We start from the raw sequence: 27158 nt of genomic DNA on the forward strand, positions 1-27158 counted from the left end.
CATGCACTGTGGATTCCTTTTGAAGGGGTGCTAAATACAGCTGCCAAAGTGAAACATGAACGAATTAGGGCACAGATGATACCTGCCAGTGATTCGTTTATATATATATATATAATCATTTAGGAATGATACATTGATCTTATTTCATTGGTGAATTTGATGAATATTTACTTAGTTGCACCCCTTTGTGCATTCATTTCAATGTGTTACTGCTTGAAACTGATGGATTGTAAACACTTAGTATTCAGTGGAGACAATAATGTGTTCATGGTCCATCGAGCTATAAAACTGTAGAGTGTGACTATGAGAGTGAGATCGATATCTTCTCCATTGCTAGAAGTTTTAACTGTAAAGATGATCGTTTGACAAGCAAAGCAGCAAAATTATAAAAAAAAGTTTCAAACACATTTGTACCTTGATTAGGAGATTCTGTAAGAATTCCAAACATTTAGTCTGGATTCAAACCATGTGCATTGTATTTAGTGCATGTTAAACAAACTTGTGCATTTTCAAGTTTTTTTTTTTTTGCAGTTTTGTTTGCTGTAAATTTTTTTGCATTACTGAAGCAAAATTACTTAATTTTTTTGTGTGTTGCAGTGTTTTCTGCTCTGTTTAAATGCTGTGTGCCCTGCATTCTCCCAGTGCATACCAAGGCAAAGCGTTGAATGAGGCCAATTAGAATCAATATCATTTTACTTATTATGTTGGGTCTTTATTGAGGCATTATATGTACATGTAGGTAGGAATTAAGGCTAGTTGATAATAGAAGATTTGCAGACAGTACAAACAAATTTTGTGTTGCCATTTGTTTGTACAGTTGGTGAATTAGTGAGTTTTTTTTATGTTTATGTGGTGGCAAGACTGCACACGGCAAAGCCATTCCTCCTCCTCTGTTTCTGCCAAGGCATCCAGTTATAATGTTTTTTACAAATTTATATATTTCATAAAAGTCAAGTCATTGGAGGCATAGGAAAACCTATGGACATGAGTTGTCCGCTCCTATAAACTTTAGGGGGAAAGACAGACAACAGCAAATGGAGGGGGAACCTAACAGCCATGGGGAAGGGCAGGTAGCAGAAAACATGTAGAATCCTAGTCACTGACTGCCTGTCCTTCCAAAAAAAAAACACTTCCTCCTTCTCCCCTACTACTTCTCCCCTTCATCTTTAACATCTTCCTTCTCCTCCTCCTCTACCTCTTCCTCCCTCTATTCCTTCTCATCTTCCTTCACCTCCAGCTTCCATAACTTTTTTTTTGTATTTTACTTACCTATTTACAATATTTAAATACATTTTATTTACATATTCATTTACATATTTCCCTTGCCTCAGTTAAGCAAACATGGACAATGATGGCAATTTAAACTGGGTAAAAATATTGGCATCTGGGAAGGATGCTGCAAGGTGGACCCAAATGAATTTTGTGGGGCTGCCACATTTGTTGGGAGACTCATCTCAATCCCCCTTCATAGGTCTTTCCCTGTGAGTCTTTCTCCAGGGACAAGAGGGAAATAGCAGTTAGCAGCAAAATGTAAGCATACAATCCTACAGGCTGCCCACCTTTCCCCAGAGTGAAGCAAACTCCAAGCAGTATTTGTCAACTCCCACCACTTTGGCTTCCTCCTTCTTCTCCTTCCCTTTGCCAAAAACCAATTGACCCCCTCGTATCCAAAAAGAGCTGAAATGCATTTTTTTCTTTTAAGAAAACTCTCTTAACAACCTTACCATGGCAAATGTTTGCTAAAGCAAATGAAACAAATGTCTGTAAATCCATTACACTTCCAGCATCTGCATGCCAGCTTGGCACTTCAACTGCTTCAATACCAGTGGGCAAAAACAGTCCACCTTCCTCCAGTGCATAGCCTAAATAGTCCTACATTAACATTGTTCCATTGTCATCATTATTTCCTGATTTATTTTAACATGATATACAGATTTACATTTTTATACTTTTCATTTTTTATTTTTACTTTTTTCTTTACTTGTAAGACTGTCCCTGTTCCAGTTAACAAAAAGGGTCAGGGACAGCAGGACTGTGGCCAATACACTTAGAAGTGATCATACCATGGACTTTTAGATATCAAGGATGTACCACTGGCTGGGGTGGCTCGATGTATGCTTGCAATACTAACCTGCCCTGTTGCACAGCAGATTTTTTTATAAAAATGAATCAGACCAGGACTACCAAACAGCCACTTCAGATGCTACTGATCAATACTTTTATTTTATATATGTATAACTAATAAAAGACAAATCGCATATCCCTGTTATTCTTGTTTTCGTTGTTGCCAGCAATTTGGCTTCCTGGCATCTTTCCTCCTTCTTTTCCTTCCCTTTGTCAAAAACCAATTGACCCCCTCATATCCAAAAGGAGCTGAATCTCTTTTTTTTTTTAGAGAGAAAATTCTCTGTGCTTTCTGTCTTAACATTTTGTCAGCTCTCTTTGCCTTGTGTCTCTATAGTTAGCATGCCTCCCAGCTTTAGAACGTAATAAGGAGGGACACCGTAGGGAGACGAGAACCAGTAGCTCTCAATGGCAAAACGTGGGCATGGTTAAATAACAACGAATACTGCTCAAAACAGCTCTTTTCAGCTGTACAGCCACTGCATTTAGAATGAGCCCTAAACATGCCAGAAGAGGAGAGCTTGGGGAGACAACACATTTGCAGGTTCAAGTCATTACTCTTATGTATAAGATATTACTCAACAGATGGCATTGGCCTCAGTCAGAAAAGCCATCACATCAGAGCCCAAATCCACTTACAAAACCAACTGAAATGCAGAGAGACACACATTTGTGTCTTCAATCTGGTGTCCTCCTGGAAAATGCATCCCATCCCTCTTCTAAATGGCATTGAGTGCATTGTTATGCTAGGAATGGGCAGGGCTTAGCAGCCAAGGCATTGGTATAATGCCCCTGTCAGACAGGAGATCACTCACTCCAACAAAACAGCAAGGGAGCCTGAACCAGTTGCTTGAATGAGCTTTCATTCACCCAGCCACCAGTGGAACACAGCCCAAAACCATTAGGTGCCAGGATTGTACTAAAATCCCAAGACTGCCCCATGAAATCTGGGACTGTTTGGTGGTATGGTTTAAGCCTGTGCTTGTTGTCTTGAAAATGTAGTGCAAGGAGCCAATATGGCCAAGACCCAAGACTCAAAGTCTAAAGAGCAACCTGGTATTCCCCAGTCCACCCCACAGAAGTGATGGACTTTGCTGCAGAATGGCTCCAGGTTTCGTCCCTCTAGTACACTTGGACTGGCATCTTGATAATGCTGACAAATACATGCCTTGTGCTTACACATTCTGGGCTATTTTATCAAACTGTCCTTAATTCTTTTCACAAGTGTATTTGTTATACTAAACTGTAATTCTTTGAAAACACATTTGTCCTGATTGTGGCTACACAATCTGGACTACTCTACTTGGATATGGTAAACTACAACCTTGCTGCTGGTTATTTTTTTCTCAAGTGCCCCTGGGACAGTAGTTTTATAAATGTAACAAAGCACCTGCCTTTTGTCTAAGCCAGGGGTGTCAAACTGGTGGCTCTCCAGCTGTTGCAAAACTACAAGCTGCCTCATCATGCCTCTGCCTTTGGGAGTCATGTTTGTAATGGTCAGTCTTGCAATGCATCATGAGACTTGTAGTTTGGCAACAGCTGGAGGGCCACCAGTTTCACATCCGTGGTCTAAGCCTTATCCTTGATCCATTTTCTCACAAAACCACACTGCTACTTGTCATTTTTCTAAAGTGTATCAGAGATGATGCACTTGAATTGCTTGTGCAGCAAAGCACCTACCTTGTTTATGTTTCCCCATTTGGCCTTTTCTACCTGGTCACATTAACGGACTGTCCTAGCGCCGGCCAATGTTTACCAAACCATTCCTAAAGGCTATAGCAATTAAATTTTTAATACATTTGGGTATATGAGGATGTGGTGTTTCCCACCACTTAAATAACAAACTGAACTTTTACTTTCTCCTTGAGCTTATTCTCCACAGGTATTACATTTGTTATCACTTGACCCTTTCTTTTAGATTTCAAGCTCTAATAAGCAGGGCACAGTGATTCTGCAGTATGGATTTGTTTTGTACCTGTACATAGTTTGGTAAAGTAAAAATATCCAATGGCTAAAATTTCATATAAGCTTTAACATCATAATATCATTTTTATTTCAATTGCTAGCTTTGATGAAAATAAGAGCTGGTTATACCAATATAATGTTTCTTTTTTTGCCAGCTTTGTGTCACTGGGTAACAATGTACTGCCTCCGTCTCCCGCAGTTTGCTGCTTGTAAATCACTCTGTCAAATGCTCTCCCAAACAAACTAAAATCTTCTGTGTTGATGCACATTGCCCAGGCATATTCCACTGTTGTTACGATTTAAAAAAAGGCCTGTGACACAAAATTGCAGTCAGCAACAATTAAAAAATATGTCCTGTAAAAAAAAAACACCTGTTGTCGCTATAGTGGATGTGGCCGGGGACAGGTTTTAAAGAGGCGGCAGGACATCAACAGTATTAAGATGTAACAAAGAACAAAACAAAAGAAAAGGTAAAAACCTGTCCCTCTCCTCAACTTCTAATTGTATTACATACACAGCATTTTGCTATCAACATGTTGTTCAGTAAAGGATTACATCTACCATGATAGACCTACAAATACTATACTAATCCTTCACCATGCAGATTGTCAGTAGCACTCCCTTGGCATTCCCTATCACAGATAATAATAATTATTATATTATTATTATACAGGATCTATATAGCGCCAACAGTTTGCTCAGCACTTTACAATTTAAAGGGAAACAGGACAGTCGCAATACATTTCAGTACAGAAGGAATATGAGGGCCTTGCTCGTGAAGCTTACAATCTAAAGGAAGGGAGATAAAGGACATTGTCAGTATGACTGCTGTGACCTCACTTTTTATAGTTAGTGGAATGGCTTATTCAAAAGCCCCCTTACTGGCTCTTATAAGCCAGGCTATAGATTATGGTTATAAGAATTTGGGGCTGATAGCTTTCTGCATAAAATTGCAAGGACTGCAAATTTTAAACCTGCAGGATCCAGGGCTGCTGTTAGAAACCATGGGGCCCCATACAGCCAACTGAACAGGGCCCCCCTGAAAAAAAAACGGTTTACTATGCTTTAGTTATGAACAAACACTGCGAGTGATCGGTACTGATCTTTTATTGTGTTCATTCATGAAAGGAAGGGACTGGTAAATGAGAAATATTTACCGGACCCTTCCCCCATTCTCCATCCTGAAGGATCCTATTGTGTGCTTGCAGCTGCCAGTGGGAAAAAGATGAGGGAAGCAGCACTGCGGGGGTGGGGGCACAAGGGGGGGGGGGGCAGGCAGTAAGGGGAAACATGATGCACAGGGGTGGGGTGGTGGGTGCGACAAGGGCACAATTATTGGAATCGATCCCCAGTATGGCTCCCTCTGCAGCAGCTGAAAGCCAGCGGGAGGGAGAAGTAAAGTCATACAGGGGATCAGTACCAGTGCGCCCCCCCACTGTGCTGATCACCGTTCCTTCTCACATCTGATTCACCCAGCTGACTGGGCTCCTCAGTTGGCCTGGGCCCCGTACAGGAGGACTGGTGTTACCCCCTTATTCATGGCCCTGGCTGGATCTGCTGTGAACCTGAATCTTATCCCTATTGACAATCTGACCAATTCTGTTAAAAAAGTGGCACAGTGCTTAAGCCTGCCATACATGGATCAAAATTCAGCCAGTTCAGCAATTTCGATCCAAGTATGGGTAGGCTGGTTTTACACAAGTCGATCTATCGATTGACTAGTGTACAAGCAGTCTGTCGACTTTTTACTGAACGATCAGTGCCACTGGTAACACTGATCATTGTACTCTGACAGCAGGAAAGGCAGGAAAGGCTCCCGCTGTCAGAATACAGTGGCACAGCAGGAGGATTCCCTTATCCACATCGAATGTGTATACATTTTGACTTTTAGTTGCAATATATTATGTCCAAGGATAATGTCAATTGAAAGTTATTTGTATGTCGGCCGTCAGTCTCTATCCCATGTAATTCTATATGTAATTTACTATAATTTTGTTTTCTGCTGGTTCACAAAACACATCCATCATTGTATTGGGGATATTAGTTCTTTTAATCTGCTCGATTTCTCAAAAACTCATTCAGGGGAATTAGTACTTCATTGTAGTGCTGGTCTTTTTCCCTTATGCAAATGATGTAATTGCTCCCTAGAACAACTATAATCTAAGCTTAAGTAAACATACTGACCACATTTTAGAGAAAAATGCTTTTATTATTATTTCTGTAAAAGCATATCTGGAATATAGGTTTCTGAATATTTAATTGAAACCTCACATATTCTTGACTTTTTTCCAGTGTACCTATTACAGTATAAGAAAGTTGTAGTTTGATGAGTATCACACATAATATATACTTGCCTATTTGATGTGGACAGAAATATATGGACTGCTGTATTTGCTAAAGAGTCTCTAATTTCAGCCAACTGTAATAAAAAGCAGGATATTTTAGAAGTTAATTAGGATGTTGGCTCCAGGCATTATGTTCCAGAGTCTATTGTAGTTTATTACCCATGCAACATTAATATTCTTTCTCTCTCAAATTCTTCTTTGCAGCTATATTACATTTTCTGTTATAATGGTTGGAAACAATTGTTGTGTCTTATTGTAAAGTAATATACACAACTGTGTTTAATATGGGCATGAATTTAAAGTAGGATAATACACTTTTTTTGGTATTATATAATGGTTATGCTGTAAGGATTGAAGAGCCTGATATGTCTTTATATACAGCAAAAGTATGATATAACTAAGAAATTAAACGTTTTCCTTTTATTATTAAAAAGTACTACTTGACTTGAGTTCCAGTCATGTACATAACTGTGCCTAGGCATGGTCTCTTAGAGACGTTTACACCACAATTTCTGAGTTCCAGATACATTTCTGCATGCTCGTATTTGGTGCATTTTTGATGCTTTCCAATGTGTTTTTTCCCCTCTTTTTTTCTTCATCTCAATTGAGGACATGCATTTTACTGCATTTTCAATGTGTTTTGCCATGTTTCAGATGCATTACATAGAGAAAAAATGCAACATGTTCTACTTTTGTTGACAGCATTGGAATGCACTGCAGTGTTGTGAATTAGGGCCACTGGAACCTATATTGAACACTGTCTATGCATTTTGATGCAGAATAAAAAAAGCACTGAACTGCACCTAGTGTGAACCAGCCCTGAAAGTTTAATCTTTTTCATCCATTTTATCACCAACTTTTTGATCCATTTTTCACCAACTTTTTCACCTATTTTTTTCCCCAACTTTTTCATTCATTTTTTCACCAACCCTTTTCACCAACTTTTTCACCAAATTTTTTCACCATATTTTTCACCAAATTTTTATATTAAGTTTTTCACTCATTTTTCCACCATCTTTTTCACCCACTTTTTTCACCAACCTTTTCATTTTTTCACCAACATTTTTTTCACTAACATTCACCCATTTTTCACCAAGGTTTTCACTTTTTTCACCACATTTTTCATCAACCTTTTTATTTTTTCACCAACATTTTTTCACCATCATTTTTTCACCAACCTTTTCACTCATTTTTTCTCCAACTTTTTTACCCGTTTTTTTCAACCAACTTTTTCACCATTTTTTCACAAAAATTTTCACTCTTTTTCACAGACTTTTTTCATCAAATTTTTTTCACCCATTTTTTCACCAACTTTTTCACCCCTTTTTTTCACCAACGTTTCCACTCATTTTTTTTCCAACTTTTTCACCCATTTTTTCTTCACCAACTTTTTCACCCATTTTTTTTTTACTAACCATTTTACTCAATTTTTCAATAACCTTTTCACCCATTTTTTTCACCCATTTTTTTCACCAACTTTTTTCTCCAATTTTTTTACCAACCTTTTCACCTATTTTGTTCACCAACTTTTTCACTTTTATTTCTCCAGCTTTTTCACCCATTTTTCTCTCTAACTTTTTCACTCATTTTTTTCACCAACTTTTTCACAAATTTTCTCTCCAACTTTTTCACTCATTTTTTTCTCCAACCTTTTCACTCATTTTTTCCACCCATTTTTTTCACCAATATTTTCACCCATTTTTTTCACCAATTTTGTCACTCATTTTTTCACCCATTTTTTTCACTGACCTTTTCAAAACCTCCTAGCCCTATTTTATGTAGTATTTTGAAAGGTATCTAAACCCTAAAACAAAATGTATGTAGCCAATTGCTAACTAGTTCACCCACATGACCGAGGGAGATTCTTAAGATAGACTGCCTTGATTTTGTTTTCCTCTAGCCTAGTGACTCTAATATTGTGCCCTGGAAGCAGTGAGATAAAGACCACAATAGAGAGCAGGAGATTGTGGGAAATGTAGTCCGAGGAGCCGGGTCTTTACATGGAGCCAGTGCTGCCAACTACAAGGTCAAGCTAACTGACAAGAAGGGGGGAATGCTGAAAGAGGACATATATAGCCCGGCTTGGGAAAAGCTCGCTCTCTTGGGACCATCGTCTGAGGATGAAAGGAGGGACCTGGCCACTCTGGAGAGTTAGAGTTTTGCAGGAATTCAATAGGACTAATATTTTGCACAATGTTTTACAAAATAAAAGTAGTCAGTGCAGTTTCAAAACTACTTATAAAAACGTACAATCTAAAAGGGAGAAGTAAATGATACAAAATGTAGTAACTATGGAAAATGAGTTGATGGATGTAAAAATCCAGATTTTTGGTAGTTGAGAAGTAGACTTGAGATGAGTTCTTAGGGATCACCTAAAGGCAGAAAGACTAGGAGATAGCCAGAGAGGGTATTCCAGAGGATGGGGTGGACTCTAGAAATGTCTGTGAGATGAACATGTGAGGAGGTGATAAGGGAGCTAGAGAGTAGAAAGGTCTCTCATGGAGATAAAGGCCTGGGTGACATTTCGAGAAGAGGTTGGTGACGTAGCTTGGGGCAAATTTGTGACTAACTTTGTATTTTGTAGTTAATGTTTAGAATTTTATTTGTTGAACAAATGGAAGCCAGTTGAGTGATTGGGAGGCAGGGCAAAGATAGATAACATCAGTTATCTGATCAAGCAAGACAACCATAAAGGTAAATCTATAATACAGATATGTTTGAAAGTTGTAAGTTAAATGTAATGTGCCATAGACTAATGAATGAAACAATGTCAGTTTTCAAACACACAGCATGTCAGGATGACGGTTAAGTGTTGCCATGTGAAGATAGATGAAAAATACGAGGTGGTATCAAAAAGTCTCAAGACTAGTTTTGTAACACGTCAAGAGATGGCAGCACAAGCCTGCACGCGCAGCCACAGGGAGCAGCAACCGTCATATGTCAGTGTGCCAAAAGACATTGTCCTGTGTATCGGGAGCTGTGAAACTGGTGCTATTCTGACCATGTGCATTACTACGTCTGCTGTTTCATCATGGACAGCAAGTTAGAACAAAGAGAAAATGTGAAATTCTGTGTGAACCTGGGCAAATTGATGGATCTCTGCAATGTTGGAAAAACGGCAACCTGTAAGCTGGATCTTTATCTTCAGGAAGAGGGCATTTTCAGGGGTTGAGCTCATTGAAGGTCTTCCTGATTTCTTGCCATCTTCCAGTGATGCTCTTCCACTCTTTTGAAGCGCTCGTGCCACTCAATACACCTCCAATGACTCATTGCAGCATCGCCGCAAACTTGCCGAATCCTGTCCGACGTCTGTGGCAGAGTTGCCCAGTTTCATGCAGAATTCCTCATTTGCTCTTTTTTCTAACTTACTGTCCATGATGAAACAGCAGACATAATAAAGCAAGTTCACCTTGATCTGGCTTGTGCAAGCTCTGATATTGGTAGACATTCCTATATCTTGCCTTTATGTTTTTGTTTATTATATATACAATGTATAGATTCAAAATGATGCATAGTATTATACAGAATATATATATATATATATATATATATATATATATATATATATATATATACAGGGATGTTGGATTCCTAATGCCTGGGACATGTAGTTCCAGGCGCTGGGCAGGTATTTTTTTTTCCTTCCGGGCAAGCATCACTTCCACACAGTGCAAGCCTCTCTGCGCTCTCCCCCAGGCTCTGATTGCACATCTGCGGGCCCGGCTCACCCTTCTTGTGCTGACCTGGAAGTAACGTTACGATGTCACTTCCGAGTCCGCGTTAAGAGATTGTAATGCAATCCCCAGGAAAGAATGTAATATGGTGCGATGTGCACCACATTACATTCAGTGGAGCAGAGGGGAGACATGATTTTTGGTGACAGGTTCTCTTTGAGACATCCAAGGTCTAAAAGACCCTGGATGTCTCAAAGAGAACCTGTCACCAAAAATCATCACATATAGGACTTTGTCCCCTATGCGATGAAAAAAAAAAATTAAAAAAATATATTTTTTTTTAATTGTAAAAAATGAAAGTTACACCCAAGCACATACCATCCCCCCCACAAAAATATTGAGGCCCCTACCCCCGCATATACGCATGGGGGCGCCTACTCATGAAACCGTTGATTGCGATACACACGTCACATATTACCGCGCATGCAAGAATGAGAGCAATAATTCTAGCATCAGAACTCCTCTGTAACATTAAACTGGTGACCTATAAGTGACCTAAGTGTCACCTATAGAAAATATAAGGTACTGAAGTTCATCGCCATTTCACGAGCGTGCACAAATTTAAGGTTTGACAAGTTGGATACCCATTTACTCGCTGCAACCTCATATTTTATATTTTACAAAAAAATAGGGTAATGTATTGCTTTTTTGTGCCCTAAAATTAATTTACTTGTATTTTTTACTAAAATTGTGCTGTGAAATCATGCAACATAAAAAATTGAAACTACCACTATTGTATTCTCTAGGGTCTCTGCTTTCAGAAAATATATAATGTTTGGGGGGTTTATGTAATCTTCAGGCCTAAAATGATTTTTTTAAACGTGTGCAAAAAATGCAAAAACGGCTCTGGCAGCGAAAAGGCAAAAACGACTCTGGCAGTGAAAAGGCAAAAATGGCTCTGGCAGTGAAAGGGATGAAGTATAAACCCTGACCCACCCTTTCCTGACAAGCAGCCAATCGTTGTTCATCACACTGCAAGCTCTCCCCCTTCCCTGCTAGTTCCCGGGTGCGGTGCTGGAGACAGGCAGGGAGGGGAGGAAGACATAAGCAGCACAATGTTAAAAATATTACACTTTTAAATCGCCATAAAGCCCTGTTTGTTTTTAAAATGATCCTAAAATCACCGATTTTGGTTAAAAAAAAAAAATTATCTGGACAAGTAGATTGTCATGAGGGACAAGTAGATTGGGGCCCCAACTTAGCCCCTGGACAAGTAGTTTTTTCAAAAATGTCCACACCCCTGTATATATATGTATATTATATTATTCACATAAGTATTTATAAAAAGTTTAGTGTGCACTGCAGATCATGGTCACTTTGAAATTGCCTTCACATTGCCGTAGTAGCTCTCAGGGGCACTATACAAGTTTGAATTTTGTATGAAGTAAGACGTAGACACTCACCCATTCCATCTCACAATGCATTGCAAGTACAGTACCTCTCACTTGGTAGCTGAGATGCCTAAATTGAAATTAGGGTGAAAAGTCCATGGAAACCTGGAAGAAAATGCAGATTTGTTGATTCCTATGGTACAGGAAAGGAACTAGTTGCAGTAATCTGCAGCTAGAGGTTCGTGAAACAAGTCATATAACTCTAGGTAGGTGCGTAAGCCCACTGTTTTGCTGATAACACTTGTAGGTCAGTTCTGGTTTGGTGTCGACTGTTGAACTGGGTCTTCCACACTTAATTAAAAAGTGGAGGCGTATATACCTAAGGGAAGAGAGTTATCACAGTCCTGCCTTTACAAACATGAAAATAATATATAAAAGTGCAGGTTAGAAATATTAGAAATAATTTTAGTTCATTTTATATATATATTCAAGCTACAAATGCTCAATCAGGCATGATTTTATGTTATATTCCAGGTATTACAATTTAATCAATATTCTGAGTTTTAACAATATTAATTTTACATATAAACAAATGTAGGAAATAAACATGAAATTGCATTTTTATAATTTGTCCTTGGTTTTTTTAGATGTGCTGATGGGTATTTTGGACAGCCGTCAGTGCCAGGTGGATCATGTAAGCCATGCCCATGCAATAACAATCTCGACGTTTCAGCCCCTGGCTGCTGTGATAGAGAGACAGGAGCATGTATGATATGTAAAGCTGGTGTCACTGGTGAATATTGTGATACATGTGCAGATGGATATTTTGGAGATGCTCTTGGGGCAAGGCACTGTCAACGTAAGTATCTACTGTTTGTTACATCAAACTAAAGTCATAAACATGAAAAAAATAGAAAAGAAGTGACATGAAATGAGTAGATAATCATCTCCATTTTACAAATGCTTCTCTTGTTTTTTTATTACAGTTTCCTTTGTATTTCACCATGTGGCTGATGAGTTATAATTAAAGTATGTCAGCTGAAAAGTGAAATCAACATACATGAATAGTTGGAAATATACTATAGGTTTAAGCAGTATGCTACATTGCACGTCTTGTTTAGCTTTCTGATTGCCAATGATGTACAGATAGCTTTCCCTTTCCTAGATAGTCAATGTCATATGGTACATAATGGCAACTAAATTTCGAAATTTCAGTAGTTTTCAGATGCATAATTGTAGGTTGAGTAGGCAGTGTGGAATCTTGTGTGTTGTTCTGTTCTGCTTGCCCTACTCGACAGAATGGCAAACAAAAGTTTTGAGCTGCTCTGTTTCCAATCCCCATCAGCATCAAAGAGGTCTGCAAAGTACCTGATGTCTCAGTAAAGTAGATCTGTCATTGAAAAGAGGGATGGAAACTGCACTGCTTTACAAAGCAGGGAGGAAATTCACCAATCCACCTTCCCGGGAAGCAAAAACAGTTTTGTGCAACAGGGGAGAAAGTGAACTCTTTAACTCATTTTTGCTCATCTCCAGGTGTAGTGACCTTGTCTTATTAGTGTACCATGAGCAAGGTATTCACCAGGTGAATTCTGCCATATTTGGGGGACACCTGTGGGATGACCTGATCTGGCCTAATCACTACTCGTTGACAGTCCTCTGCATGCCTGCTTCAGGCCCTACACAGGGAACCCTGTATTTTCCCTTAAGGAATATGTTTTGTTTTCAAAAGACATCTCCATATAGAGGTTAGATGAAGGAGAAGACCACAAGGAATGTCTTTTAGCAGTTTAAATGTACTTCAGACAAATTGAAGGCAGTGGCATAAACAGTCAAGCATAGTTCAGTCAGGTGTGCCAAAACATGTGGATGGATATATATATATATATATATATGTATATATATATATATATAGCCATAAAATGTATGTAGTCCTACCACTGCTACATGTTTGCCCCCTAAGGAGATGGTAGGTAAATTAGACCCAACTGCATATATGTTGATTTGGTCCAGTACCCCCACACAGTGAAAACCAGTAATCACACTCCTGGTGGGAGCCTCAGGAAGCTCTCTGCGTGTCTAATATATCCATACCTATGGTGTCCCTCTCTCATGGCAGAGTAGAGCTGAGATTTAATCCAAACAACTCCTGAGCCAAATCTCACTCTCATTCTATGGGGGCATTTAGTGGCAAACATCCATGCCCTATCTTGCCCTCCCACACAAAAAAACTAAAACCTCCCCCCCCCAAACTCTTTAAGGACAAAACTGCTTAAAGGGGCCGAATCACAGGGCACTACAAAGGCGCATGACCCCAGAGCTCTGCATGGAAGAAAAACAAAATTATACCCCGGATATCTCTCCAGCGAGAACTGGAAAAGAAACATTTTTACATATAGTGCAATACAGTATGATGCAATTCAAATTCAAGTTTCAGTCAACATTAGCATTAGCAAACAGTGATCGCTAAAATCTGCTATATACATCAAACGTAACATTTCTTTTTTGCATTACAAATTGGAACAGACATAACATTTCTGTACATCAGTCTAAAACTCTTTTCCCCAAGGACATAGATTCAGACAGACCTAATGTTTGTAATAATTGGGGTCAGGGTAGCGTTGCACTTGCCCCATCTGTGGATCCCTCCTAGTAATAGTCCTCACCCCCTTCAGCATGTTAGGTCTAGCCAACACAGTCCTTACTCTTCAAGTTCGGACACTTTCACCCCCTTCCTGTCCAGGCCAATTTTCAGGTTTCAGTGCTATCATACTTTGAATGACAATTGCGCGGTCATGCAACACTGTACCCATATGAACTTTTTTAGCATTTTTTTTTTTTGTTTACAAACGATTTTATTGTACAAGAGTAGACAGTAGAACAACAGCACACTTTAAAAGTGATATTGTCAGCAAAAACAAGGCACTTTTGAAAAGTACAATACATAAAGGTATATTAACATAACAAAGAAGATAAGAAAAAAAAAGAGGAAGTTACAAGTGCATGAAGTACGTAAATGACAAAATAGGTTAGGTGATACACCTGTCAATAGTACATGCCAGACAACTTTTACTGGGGATGTTATTAAGCATGTAATAAGTGTCTGCAATCTCTCCATGACTCCCATTTTTTATCGTATAAGTGCAGCTTATCCAGTAGGGTATAATGAATGCGTTCCATAAGCATTACAGTGTCAATTCTGTGTAAAACGGAGTCTAAGGGTACAACATTGGACCTCCAATGTAGGGCAATAGACCATAAAGTGGCAATACATAATGTGTGTATCAATCTCAGATTGGCATCAGAGACCCCTGGGATATGGGCCCCCAACAAACAGGTCTGCATGGACAATCGTATCGGGGCGCCCGACAATAAGGTAGCGACCTCAGAAATCCTACGCCAGATCAAAGATATGGTCGGGCAATCCCAAAATATATGAACCAAAGTACCCGTGCAGTCACAGCCCCGAAAACATAGAGGGGACGTTTGTGGAAACAGTACATGTAGTCTTGACGGGGTATAATACCATCTGGTTAGAACTTTAAGGGCCGTCTCACGAACCGAAAGAGATCTAGAGCTCTTGCATATATTATCCACCATGGAATCCCAATCCTCATCCGAAAAAGTGACGCCACAATCCTCCTCCCATTTTCGTCTGTACAAAGGGGGAGCATGAAAAAGACAGATCAAAAATTGGTGATAAAGATTTGAGATAAGACCCCTACCCCTGGGAGAGTCACGGCTGACACGTTCAAAAAAGGAAATCGGAGAGGATGGGGCAAGGCCAAAGTGCGCTTTAAAAAAGTGCCTAATCTGTCTATAACGAAGGTATTCGCGAAGAGGAACATCAAACAACACGCGCAGCATATCAAAGGTAATATAAGATCCTCCTCTTTGGAAATCAGACAATCTGATAAAAGATCGATCATACCACCAACGAAACATATGAGGGGAAGAAAAGGCTACAACAAAAGTAGGATCCCCAAAAAATGACACACCTGGGGGAATAGAAGAGACTAAACCCAATTTAGATTTGTGTTTGGACCAAAGCGTCAGTGAGTGAGTCACTATGGAGTTATGAAAAACAGTCGATCGGGGGGAGATGTTAGACCATAAAATTCCCGGTAAATAAAAAGGGCGTATCGACTGAGACTCAAACTTGATCCACGGGATTTGAGAGTTAATAGTAGCCCATTGTGACAATTGCGCAAAGCGAGCCGAGAGATAATATAGCCAAAAGTTAGGAAGACCGAGACCTCCCGACCGTTGTGAGCGATACAAAATGGATGAGGCAAAACGTGGATGCTTATTTCCCCAAATAAAATTATTAATAGTCCGCTGAAAATGATCCAAAAAGGTTTTTGAGACCGGAACTGGAAGTGCTCTAAAGAGATAAAGCAATTTGGGCAAAATATTCATTTTAACCGCCGTGACTCTACCCAGAAAGGAGATATGATAACCGTGCCAGATCTTCAGTAGAGTAGAGAGACGCGATACACATGGTGGATAATTAGCCGCAAATATATCCGAGTATCTGGGAGTGAGGTTAATCCCCAGATAGGATATCCTGTCCTTGACCCAGCGAAATGGGAAAGAACTACGGAGAGATGCACTTAGGGAGTCAGGAACATTAACAGGCATGACCACAGATTTGGTAAAATTAACGGTGAAACCTGACACTTTGGCAAAATCGTTCAATACAGCACACAAGTTAGGTAAAGAAGTCAACGGGTTAGTAATAAAAAGCATAACATCATCAGCATACATGCTCAATTTAAACTGTGAAACTAATAATGAATAGCCAGAAATATCCGAATGTGATTTAATCGCCAATGCCAAAGGTTCCAACACCAGCGCAAATAAAAGGGGTGAAAGAGGACAGCCCTGGCGGGTACCTCTACCCAATGTAAAGAAGTCAGAGTTACAGCCAGGAAGCCTAATTCTCGTTTTAGGAGAGTCATACAGGGCATGTATGCCTGCCAAAAACCCCTCACTAAAGCCCATTTTCTGTAGCAAGGAGAACAAGTAGGGCCAAAGAACACTATCAAAGGCCTTGTTTATATCCAAACTCATCAACAGAACCTCTTTGGAATGTAAATTGGCGTCTTGAATAACATTTAGAGTGAGACGAATGTTATCAGTAATAAATCTGTCGGGAATAAAACCCGACTGGTCTGGAGAGACCAAAGAGGAGATGATAGGGGCCAACCGGTCCGCCAAAATACGGCTAAATATCTTTAGATCATTATTCATGACTGAGATTGGTCTATAGTTTTGTGGCAAACAGTGGTCCTTCTGTGGCTTGGGTATTAGAGACATGTTAGCCAATAACATCTCCTCAGGGAACTTACCCCCCTGCAAAACATCATTAAATAAAGTTATCAAGTATGGAGCCAATGTAGAGGCAAAATGTTTATAATAGCTAGCGGTAAATCCGTCAGGACCCGGCGCAGTAGAGCGCTTGAGCGCGCCTATTGCACATGTTATTTCCTCTAAAGTACAGGGGGCATTAAGAGTGACAATCTGAGAGGGTGTAAGGGCAGGGAGGGGTATAGAGTCCAGCCAAGAGTCCGACAGAGGGACAGAATCCGACTGCGGAGGAGCTAGTAGTTTTGAATAAAAATGTTCGAAAATACCCAAGACTTCCTGAGGTAGAGATGAGATAGCACCCGAATTTGTGCGTAATTTATACACGTGTGGGGGGCGCAGAGTGTGGTTCAACTTCCTTGCGAACATGGTAGATGCCGAGTTACTATGTAATAGGAATGAGGCCTTCGACCAGCGAAGGGCCTTTTCAGTTTTTTGGGAAAGCAGGGCATTCAGTTCCAAGCGCTTTTGGGACAGTAGCTGTTTATTAAGCAGAGATGGATTAGCGACATGGCTTCTATAGTGTGCTTCTAATTCTCGGGTTAGAAGTAGTATTTGCTGCCAACGTTTTCTATTTCTGGATGAGGCCATGGAGATAAGTCGGCCTCGTAGGACCGCCTTGTGGGCTACCCAGAGTGTGGCTGGGGAAATATCAGGGGTTAAATTAGATTGAAAATATTCCTGAATAGATGTAACCACTTCCTGGCGAGAGTCGATATCGGTTAGCATAGAATCATTAAGTCTCCAAGAGAAAGGAGTAGGTGCCAATCCCACAAATGTGATAGATAAGGCCACAATACTGTGATCCGACCAGGGGCTCAAATGAATGCAAGCTACCTTAGAATTAGCTAGTAAAATTGGGGTACAATATATATAGTCTAATCTAGCATAAGAGTCATGTGGGTGGGAATAAAATGTGTAATCCCTGGCTCCGGTGTTGTGCGCTCTCCAGGCATCCACCAACTGGAGGGTATCTAATTTCTTAGTAAGGGATTTTGGGAAAGCCTGGGAAGAATGCGAGGGGGAACTACGGTCCAAAAGAGGATTTGCCACCAGATTAAAATCCCCACCCACCAAGAGATGAGGGGACAAAAACCTATCCAGAGTACCAAAAAATTTTGAAAAAAAGGTAGCTTGAGCTGAATTCGGTGCATATACATTAGCAATAGTAAGTTCTCGACCTGAAAGGGTGCCTTTAAGAATGATAAACCTACTGTCCGGATCACGATATACATGTTGAACCTCAAAGGGGAATGAATTATGTAGAAATATGGCTACGCCCCTACTCTTGGAGGAATGCAGGGTATAATACCCCTGCCTATAAGATCTATGAAAATATGTCGGGTGTTTTGCAGCTGCAAAATGTGTTTCCTGTAATAAGATAATCTTGGCTCCCAGTCGTTTATATTGAAGAAAGGCCGTTTTGCGCTTGTTTGGCGAATTGAAACCCTGGACATTATGCGAAATACATTGAATTACCATAGTAAACAGAGCTTATTACTATCATCATAAAAGTATACATTACAAAGATATCCCCTAAAATTAATTGGCTAGACATAGAGATCCGCAGGTCTAAAGCAGACAGACGTACAGGTGGCAGAACCAGCCCAGGGGACCCCCCGGCCCCAAGATGGGGGCCATGATGTCCATAGACCGACACAACACAATCCTCATGCACTAAAGTGTTGAAAAAAGAGAAGACAAAAAACAATAGAGAGGAGATTTGAAGAGCTCCTACAAATAAGGTAACTAAAGAACATGGATCAGGCTGAAAATTTGTCATACCTGATAAAACAAAAAGTTCAAATATTAAGGGGCCAAATGGGCCCAAACCCTGTCTCCCTAAAACATGGAAAACGGAACTGCCACCCCTCAATCGGGCGGCGACACTTCCGGCCATGTCAGGAGGCAGGGTGGGGTAACGTGTCAAAGAGTTGTGGAACCATAAACCAATGGGCGCAATTAAGAGGGACCAAAGACCCTTGTTATACCTTAACTCGTCCAGCTATCAATGCAAGGCACACACATATTACTCAGGATTATAAATTTAAAATAGCAGTAACCATAGAAATACACATCCTGACAGCGTAAGATGTAAGAAACAAAATCCCTGTGTCTCAATTCTCGGTAAAGTCATAAAAGACAATAGGCAAGACCAAGGACTGTCAAACAATAGGTAATAGGCAAGTGAGAATGGACCTATCAACCCGGATCCTGTCTGACTCTCCTTCTATCTCTCCGTGGAGATGGGGTATGCCAAATGGGAGAGACACGAGGGGTGGAGGGTGGACGTTGAGGTGATGGGGCATCCGCTAGGCCCAGTTTGGCCAAGATTGCTCTACCTTCAGAAGGAGATGTAGCTATATATGTGCTCCCATTATGTGGAACAATCAACTTAAAGGGAAAGCCCCATTTGTAGCGAATACGAGCTGAGAACAGGACCGTTGTGACTTCTTTCATTTTTCTACGCTTCTCCAACGTGGCCGGGGAAACATCCGGAAAGATTTGTAAGACCGAGCCTTCAAAGGAGATCGTAGGGGTATTGCGAGCAGCTCTGAGTATTTCCTCTTTGGTCAAAAAGTCCCTCATGCACAGGACAATATCCCTAGGTGGCTTGTCAGTAGGAGGTTTAGGGCGCAGGGCTCTATGGATGCGGTCACAGGCAAAAGACCCAGGGTCACGATCCGGGAGGAGTGATTGAAATAATTTGGTCACGATTAAGGAGAGGTCAGACATAGACTCCGGGATTCCCCTGATTCGCAGATTATTCCTGCGATTGCGATTATCAAGGTCCTCCACCTGCGCCTGTAGTTGAAAAAAGGCCGTTTGTAAATGATCATGCTCTCTGGAAAGTTCACCATAGGCCAGGCTAAGTTCATCGTGTTTGGTTTCTAAGCGGTCTGTCCTGGAGCCCAATGTGGCTATTTCCTGAGAGAGAACATTAGTGCTTTTATGCAATTCTGATTGAAATTTGGCGGCTAGTTTGGCGTACATAGATTCCAAGCAGGACTCCAAGTCTCCTTTTGTAAGTTGCTGTGTATTTTCACTGACCAAGGCCGATAAGGGAGCGGTGGTATCCTGTGTGGGATCGGACAGGGATGCTCGCTCTGTATTGACTGGAGACATATTACAAAGCTCGTGTGCCTTAAGTAGGTATGTTGTGAGGGACTTCTGGGCTTGTCCCTTTTTTTTCTTTGTGGACGGCATACAGGGAGTCTCCTGGGGGTGATCAACTGAAAATAGGATAATGAATGGAGATTATAACCCCAGGGGACCTATAACGCCCAAAATAGGTTTAGGGTTGTAGTTACATGAATGCGGTTAGATTCATCTGCGGGAACATTATATTGTAAGGATAATTAGCAAGTCATGGAAGGGTAGAGAGGACATAGATCACAGTAACACGCAGATATAGCACACCGGAGCAGGATGATGGCACCAGATCCCAATCTAGGACATAAGAGGGACAAGTGGGAAGCAGAGGACCTCCAACACCAAGCACAGGGCCCTCCAGGGAGACACTCCACGGGGCAATATCAAGGCCCCAGTAGGCCTCTGAGCCCAACAGGGGCTGTGGTTACAGGAGATGGCAGGCTCCGGGGTCAGCAACGTGAGGCCCACTCCCAGGTCACTGCGGGGGGAGCTAATAATAAGAGGGCACCCGCATCCCGCACTCACTGTGACCAGATGGAGGCTCCAGACCGGTGATGTAGGCCGCCGCCACCGCGGGAAGCAGCAAGGCTCAGTGGCGTCTCTCCCCCAGTCCCAGCAATGCAGAGGGCGCCGCGGATGTCCCCAGGCGATCTCCCACAGCCCGGATGGCAGCAGGTGCGGATGGGAGAGCCGATGGGCGGCGCCGGAGCCCCGGCCCGCGCGGCCGCACCAGGCCGCGGACGTCAGCCGCCACGAGGGGCGGAAATATCACCCGGGTTCCGACTCCCCGGGATCAGGGACACCACCCGGGTCCTCCGCCGGCACTCCGCGATCCGCCGCCGCACGGATGGCAGCGGACTCAAAAGCTCGGCACCGGATGGCAGCAGGTGCGGATAGGAGAGCTGATGGGCGGCGCCGGAGCCCCGGCCCGCACGGCCGCACCAGGCCGCGGACGTCAGCCACCACGAGGGGCGGAAATATCACCTGGGTTCCGACTCCCCGGGATCAGGGATACTACCCGGGTCCTCCGCCGGCACTCCGTGACCCGCCGCCGCACGGATGGCAGCGGATCTAAAAGCTCGGCACCGGAGCTCCGGATTATGCGGCCGCTCCGGTCGCCATCTTGGACACGCCCCCCTTTTTTAGCATTTTTTGAGACAGATAAAACTTTATTTTGGTGGTATTTTTTACCACTGGGATTTTTATTTTTTTGCTATATAAATGAAAAAGTCCAAACATTTTGAAAAAAAAGTGTTTTTATTATACAATTTTGCAAATAAATAATATTTCTTCATAAATCTTGTCCAAACTGTATTCAGCTACCTTTTTAGTATGTTTTGGGTTTTTTTTTTAACATACCATCACACTAGCAGTAGTGTCACCATAGTGACACTGTACTAATTGTGGGGGGTGATGGAGATTTTTTTTCTTTTTTTTACACTGATTGCTTTCACATCCATAAAGGCTGCAAAAGCAATAATTTATCCTTCTCTCTGGCTGCATTCTTGCAGCCCTTGAGAAACACTGTGCGAGCTGTAATTGGTCACACCTTGTCACATGGCACAAGTCTGTTGTGAATAGCCTTGTACCATGAGACATCTGTGATCATTCACAGATTTCACAAGTAGTAACCAATAATGCCAGGAAGTGACATCTTCTTTATTACTGTTCATGTGATCACTGATTGGCCAAACAGGGATCACATGATTTGGGACCTCACACAGAGGTCCCGTACACAGCGGGCATCAGATCGCAGTGCTGCTTGCTCCCAGGGAGTGCGCACAGGCAATGAATGCGGGTGCCATTTATAAACAGCATGGCTCCCTTCCGGCCATTTATGTACATGGGCCGGACGGGAAGTGGTTAAACACGCGTCTCCCAAAAAGTCCCGAAACACTCCATGAAACTTTTTCAAGCATGGATTCTCCTCCCTCATAGTGTCTTGAGTGTAGGGGATGCCCATATACTCCCAAACTGCTTGTCGATAGATAGTGTCTCACTGTTCTTCAGTGCGGTCTAGGAGCTCCTCGGAAACATAGGGGAACTCTAACCTGTACTCTAGTACAACATATTTATTAAAGTAAAACTAGATAGTCTGGGGAACTTTTTTACTTCCCTTTCCCCTTAGTAAATATAAGTTGCCTAAATACCAGCACACAACACTTTCATCAGCAAGCACACGGGGACACTTCTGGTTCGTGCAGTGCCCAGGAAAGTCAAACTCACCATAACATTCCTCCAGTCCCTCTGAGGCAATGAGCCAATTTACCTTGATCAAAGAGCTGGAGTCCCCTATCTAAAACAAACCTCAACAAGGAACCAGAGTAACTCTGCATGTGTTCACAGGAGAGTGGTTCCCTTTGTCTTTTTAGTGGGCTCCCTCTGTCTTTTTTCCTCCTTTCTGTCATTTCTAAGTAATGTGTTTCTGGAATCCTGCTACTGATGCCATGTTTTGTGTAGCTGGAAAGAACGTGCACTTTTCAACCCGCTTTTGCCTAGACCCAGTGGTTGATTTACTGAAGACAAAAAGACTGTTCACTTTGCATGGAAAGTTTCAATTTGCATGGGAATATTCACATAGTGAATGAGTTGAAGCGATGCTTTCTTTCATCATCCAGTCATGTGCAACCAAAAATGCTTTCTTTTTGTTTTCTTTGCACGTAATTGGGTATTTTTTGCTAAGTGAGATTTCACCACATTCACTAATTTAAGCAAACATTCCCATATAAAGTGTAACTTCTCTTGCAAAATGAACAATCTATTTGCCTTTAGTCAATCAACCCCCTTGTCTTAGTAGTCTGCTATGGTCAGAGGCCCCTCAGAGGAACTACCCTACTCTCCCCTGCAAGTTCAGACCCGTTCTGTCTTAATCTGTACCGGTTGACTGTTCTTTACACACCATGCCTTACACCAATGGATCCTGCTTTGCCCCACTTTTCATTTCCAGGGGATGCCCCCATATAGATGCTAGGAGAAGAAGGATTGCACACCAGGAATGCCATTTAACAGTTTACTGAATCAATAGAAGCATACTGTAGTCATCCCTTAAAAATTCTAGCTATTGGGCAGAGGAAGGGAAAGTGGTTACAGTCAGTAATTTTTCTTTTAAACAAAGTTCTTACAGCTGCTACGTATACATTTCTTCAGAGCTGTGACATGATAAAGGGAGCAATAAATAGTTCACAGTAGCCTTTGCAAAGTTTTTCCTTTGATGGAATAGCAAGAGAAATGGCATGAGTAACTTTAGTGTAAAACTGACCTGGCCTAGCCCACATGGAAGAAAAATATATTTGAAATATATTTTAAAAATACTCTTCCCAAATATATTGACATATATTTGAAATACTACAATTTTGGCAGTATTCAATATATTTCAATAAATATATATATATATATATACTGTATGTTGAAATGCGTTTTTATTACATAATGTATGAAAAATATTTTTAAAAATACATTTATAATACATTTAAATACATTTTAAGAATGCAAATATACTGTATGTCTTTAAAAATGCATTTATTCTACATTTTTTGAATGCATTTACAAATATATGTAAAAGTATATGTTAAAATGACTTTTTTATATGTTAAAAAAATAAAATATATTTTTAAAAATATTTTTCATCTATTTTGTAATATATAAAAAACGCATTTCAACGTGCAGTGTGTGTGTATGTATATGTATATATATATATATATATATATATATTGTATTGAAATATAATTTTAAATATATTGAATACTGACAACATTTTAGTATTTCAAATATTTGTCAATATATTTGGGAAGAATATTTTTAAAATATATTTCAAATATATCTTTCGTCCATGTGGGCTAAAATGTTTCTAAGGGGACAACAGTGCTAAAAATTCAGACATCTTGTGGTTATTGAAAACACCTATGTAGGTCTTTAAAGCTGAATTTTTATTAAAAATATCCCTTCAGCATTAGTCATCACTTACCTGTAATTAAACATGCCCCATGTTGTGAAAGAAGCTGGATTCTGGAGAAACCTTCTATATAGCTACACCTGATTCTCTTCCTGTCTCTGAAATTTCAGTGCTACATTGGTTAACAGCAGGAGGGCAACTGTGGTCCTCCAACTGTTGCGGAACTGCAAGTCCCGCCATTCTTATGCCTCTGGGAGTCATGATTTAAACTGTCTGTCATCATTTAAACTGTCAGTCTTGCAGTGCTTCATGGGACATGTAGTTCAACAGCAGCTTAAGGGCCGCAGTTGCCCACCCCTGGTTAACAGCTTTAGGTATTTAGGCAGATCAACAGTACAAATGATCTGAAGGGGACATGCTCTCTCCTTCCTCCCCCCTCCATTGATTACACTGCTTGTAACACAATCTGTGAATGGGGGAAAGTCTGTCCAGTCACAAGATTCTCTCTCCCATTCAGAGATCAATGCCCATGACCAGGGGTACCCAGATATCTATTTGAAAACTTACAAAAGCAGTCATCAGAAATACTGATGCTCTTTGGAAACTGTAACCATCCTAGAACTGGTTTATGCTGTAATGTAATGTCTTTCCATTTGCCATTAATGTCTCACACTTTACATGATACATGCATGATGTACACACTCTAAGTGTAATTTTTTTCTACCTTCTCTACATGTGTTTAACAAAACCAATAATCTTCTTATAAAATAAGTCAGGTCAGGTTTACTTAAAGAGGATTTATTTCCAGGTATGGATAATTTATACATAAGTACATTGGTCTAGTTTTAACCAATGTAATTGTGCATATACCATACCTGGCTGATGCCCCTGGAAACTGGAAATCAGTGAAGTTGATATCGCTAATCCTCTGATCTCCACTTGCTGAACTGTGCTGAGCAGCTACCCTGCTACATTCTTAACACAGGAGATCAACTACTCAGCATGGGCACCATTTAGAAAATGCTTTTGCATTTTCTGATTGAATGTGAAGCAGTTTCTGATTGGACAAGGTGGAGATTGGGACCTCACCACCCCACCTCTCCATCTCATCCAATCAGAGTATGCTTTGCATTTTTTCAGAAAATGCAAAGCATTCTCTGAATGGCACCTGTGCCAAGTGGCTGACCTCCAGTGTTCAGGATGCAGTAAAACAGCTGCTCAGCACAGAACCCAGAAGCAAGTAAAGATCAATGAAATAGCGGTGTCTATTTCAGTGATTTTCAGCCAGGTATGGTATATGCCTAGTTACACTGCTCCGAGCTGAACCAATGTAACTATGTATAAAATATCCATACCTGGAATTCCTCTATAAAGTGGTTGTTAATACTACATACTGTACATTTCTTTACCATAGAAAAGATGTTATACTTACCTTTTCTGTACAATGATAGTGCATAGAGCAATCTCTTATCTCCTCTTTTGAAGTTGCCTGCCAGCACTATCCAGCCTTCCTTCCTGTGGGTGCCTGCTCAGCAAGCTATGTTGAGGGGGGCACACATGGTGGTATGGTCCTGATCTGGGCTGTGTGCATCCATAGACACACACAACACCTGCCCAGAACCCTCTCACTCCTCACAGGAGCATATGGCTCTTGTTGCTGCCTGTGTCTCCGGTCAGAAAGAAGGAAGAGTGAGGCTGCAGCCAGGACAGCATTGGCTCATGACAGGAGGCATGTATATGTTTAGGGAGTGGGGAGTTTTTTTACCTAAATGCAGAGAATGCATTATTGGCTATGGGCAGCATAGTGGCTAAATGGTTAGCACTTCCGCCTGGCAGTACTAGGGTCGTTGGTTTGAATCCCAGCCACGGCACCTCCTGCCTGGAGTTTGCATGTTCTCCTTGTGCCTGTGTGGGTTTCCTCCGGGTACTCCGGTTTCCTCCCACACTCCAAAGACATGCTGGTAGGTTCATTGGATCCTGTCTAAATTGGCCCTTGTATATGAATGTGAGTTAGGGACCTTAGATTGTACATCCCTTGAGGGTTAGGGACTGATGTGAATGTACAATATATATGTAAAGCGCTGCGTAAATTGATGGCGATATATAAGTACCTGAAATAAATAAATTAAGGTAAAAAAACAAAGCGTTATGACTTTAGACTCTTTAATTTCCTCATTGTACCTACTCTTTATTTTACACAGCAGAGACTGTAAAATCATACATTTTACATAGTGCAGATGAACCCAGTGTTTCTTTTTTATTTAAATATACAATACCTGTAAAGATGAATGCACTCTGCTTCAACAAAGTGCAATAGGTTTTATCTTTCAATTGAAAAGGACAGTCAGGCCAAACTGTTTCACTAATTAATAGGGTCTAAAGAAAGGACAGAAATATAGTTTAATGTTAAGTAGAAAGCACATTCAGCAAGAGATCTTTGTATAACAAAGCATGATTAAATAAGTTCCCATCCATACTTATGCATGTTTTACTTGAACAAAAAAAGGTAGTTGATTTAGTCAAGTTAATGAATTTAGAAAAATCATATATAAACCAAATTTGTAAGCAAGCAATGAGCTAATTAAATACTGTATTTAAAGTTATATATAAGTAATTAGCACAATGTTCATATTCTGAGCCTACAAATAAAATGCAGTAGACTAACTTGTGCACTTTGCTGTCCCACAGCATGCAACTGTAACATTAATGGGTCAGCATCCATTACCTGTGATATTCACACAGGACAGTGTGAGTGCAAATATAATGTGATTGGACGCCAGTGTGATGAGTGTTTGGTAAGTGTCAACTTGTGAAATCTTTCTAACAAAAAATAAAATTTACCTATGGGTTCTTATATAAATTGAAATGTTTTAATTATTGTTTGTATATGTAAATATGGAATCCTCTCAGGAATGTTGTTTTTTTTTTACCTTTTCCATCTTAGAATTGTATTTCTCCATACAGATGTTGATTTCTACAGCCGTCTCACAAAATTACAAAAAAACAAAAAACACTGCTCCAGGTCGGTTCCCTCTTCCACTACTATACACACTAAATCCCAGGTGCTGGCCCTGTCCACAGCAAACTCCAATATACAAACAAACATCCAATGGCCGCACATCCAGTAAAATCACCTTTACTTCTTCCTTTAGCATATTCCACAAATATGACAGGGATACAGGTCTCCAGCTAACGCGTTTCACGCTCCATTAGCGCTTAGTCATAGCTCCTATGACTGCTATGACTAAGC

General features: G+C 40.8%; 1 protein-coding gene across 6 annotated transcripts in view; it reads left to right on the top strand.

Moving 5' to 3' along the window:
• Positions 1-27158, top strand: part of LAMA2 (laminin subunit alpha 2) — a 1220316-nt gene that overhangs the window by 732454 nt on the left and 460704 nt on the right. For all 6 annotated transcript variants that reach the window (XM_089676131.1, XM_089676133.1, XM_089676134.1 and 3 more), the window contains 2 exons: positions 12147-12358; positions 26597-26703. In XM_089676131.1, coding sequence (XP_089532257.1) covers positions 12147-12358; positions 26597-26703 — 319 coding nt within the window. The remainder of the gene's footprint in view (positions 1-12146; positions 12359-26596; positions 26704-27158) is intronic.

This window comes from Staurois parvus, unplaced genomic scaffold (genome assembly GCF_062004578.1).
Source record: "Staurois parvus isolate SC_StPar_1 unplaced genomic scaffold, SC_StPar_1.0 ptg000165l, whole genome shotgun sequence".
Lineage (NCBI taxonomy): Eukaryota > Metazoa > Chordata > Amphibia > Anura > Ranidae > Staurois > Staurois parvus.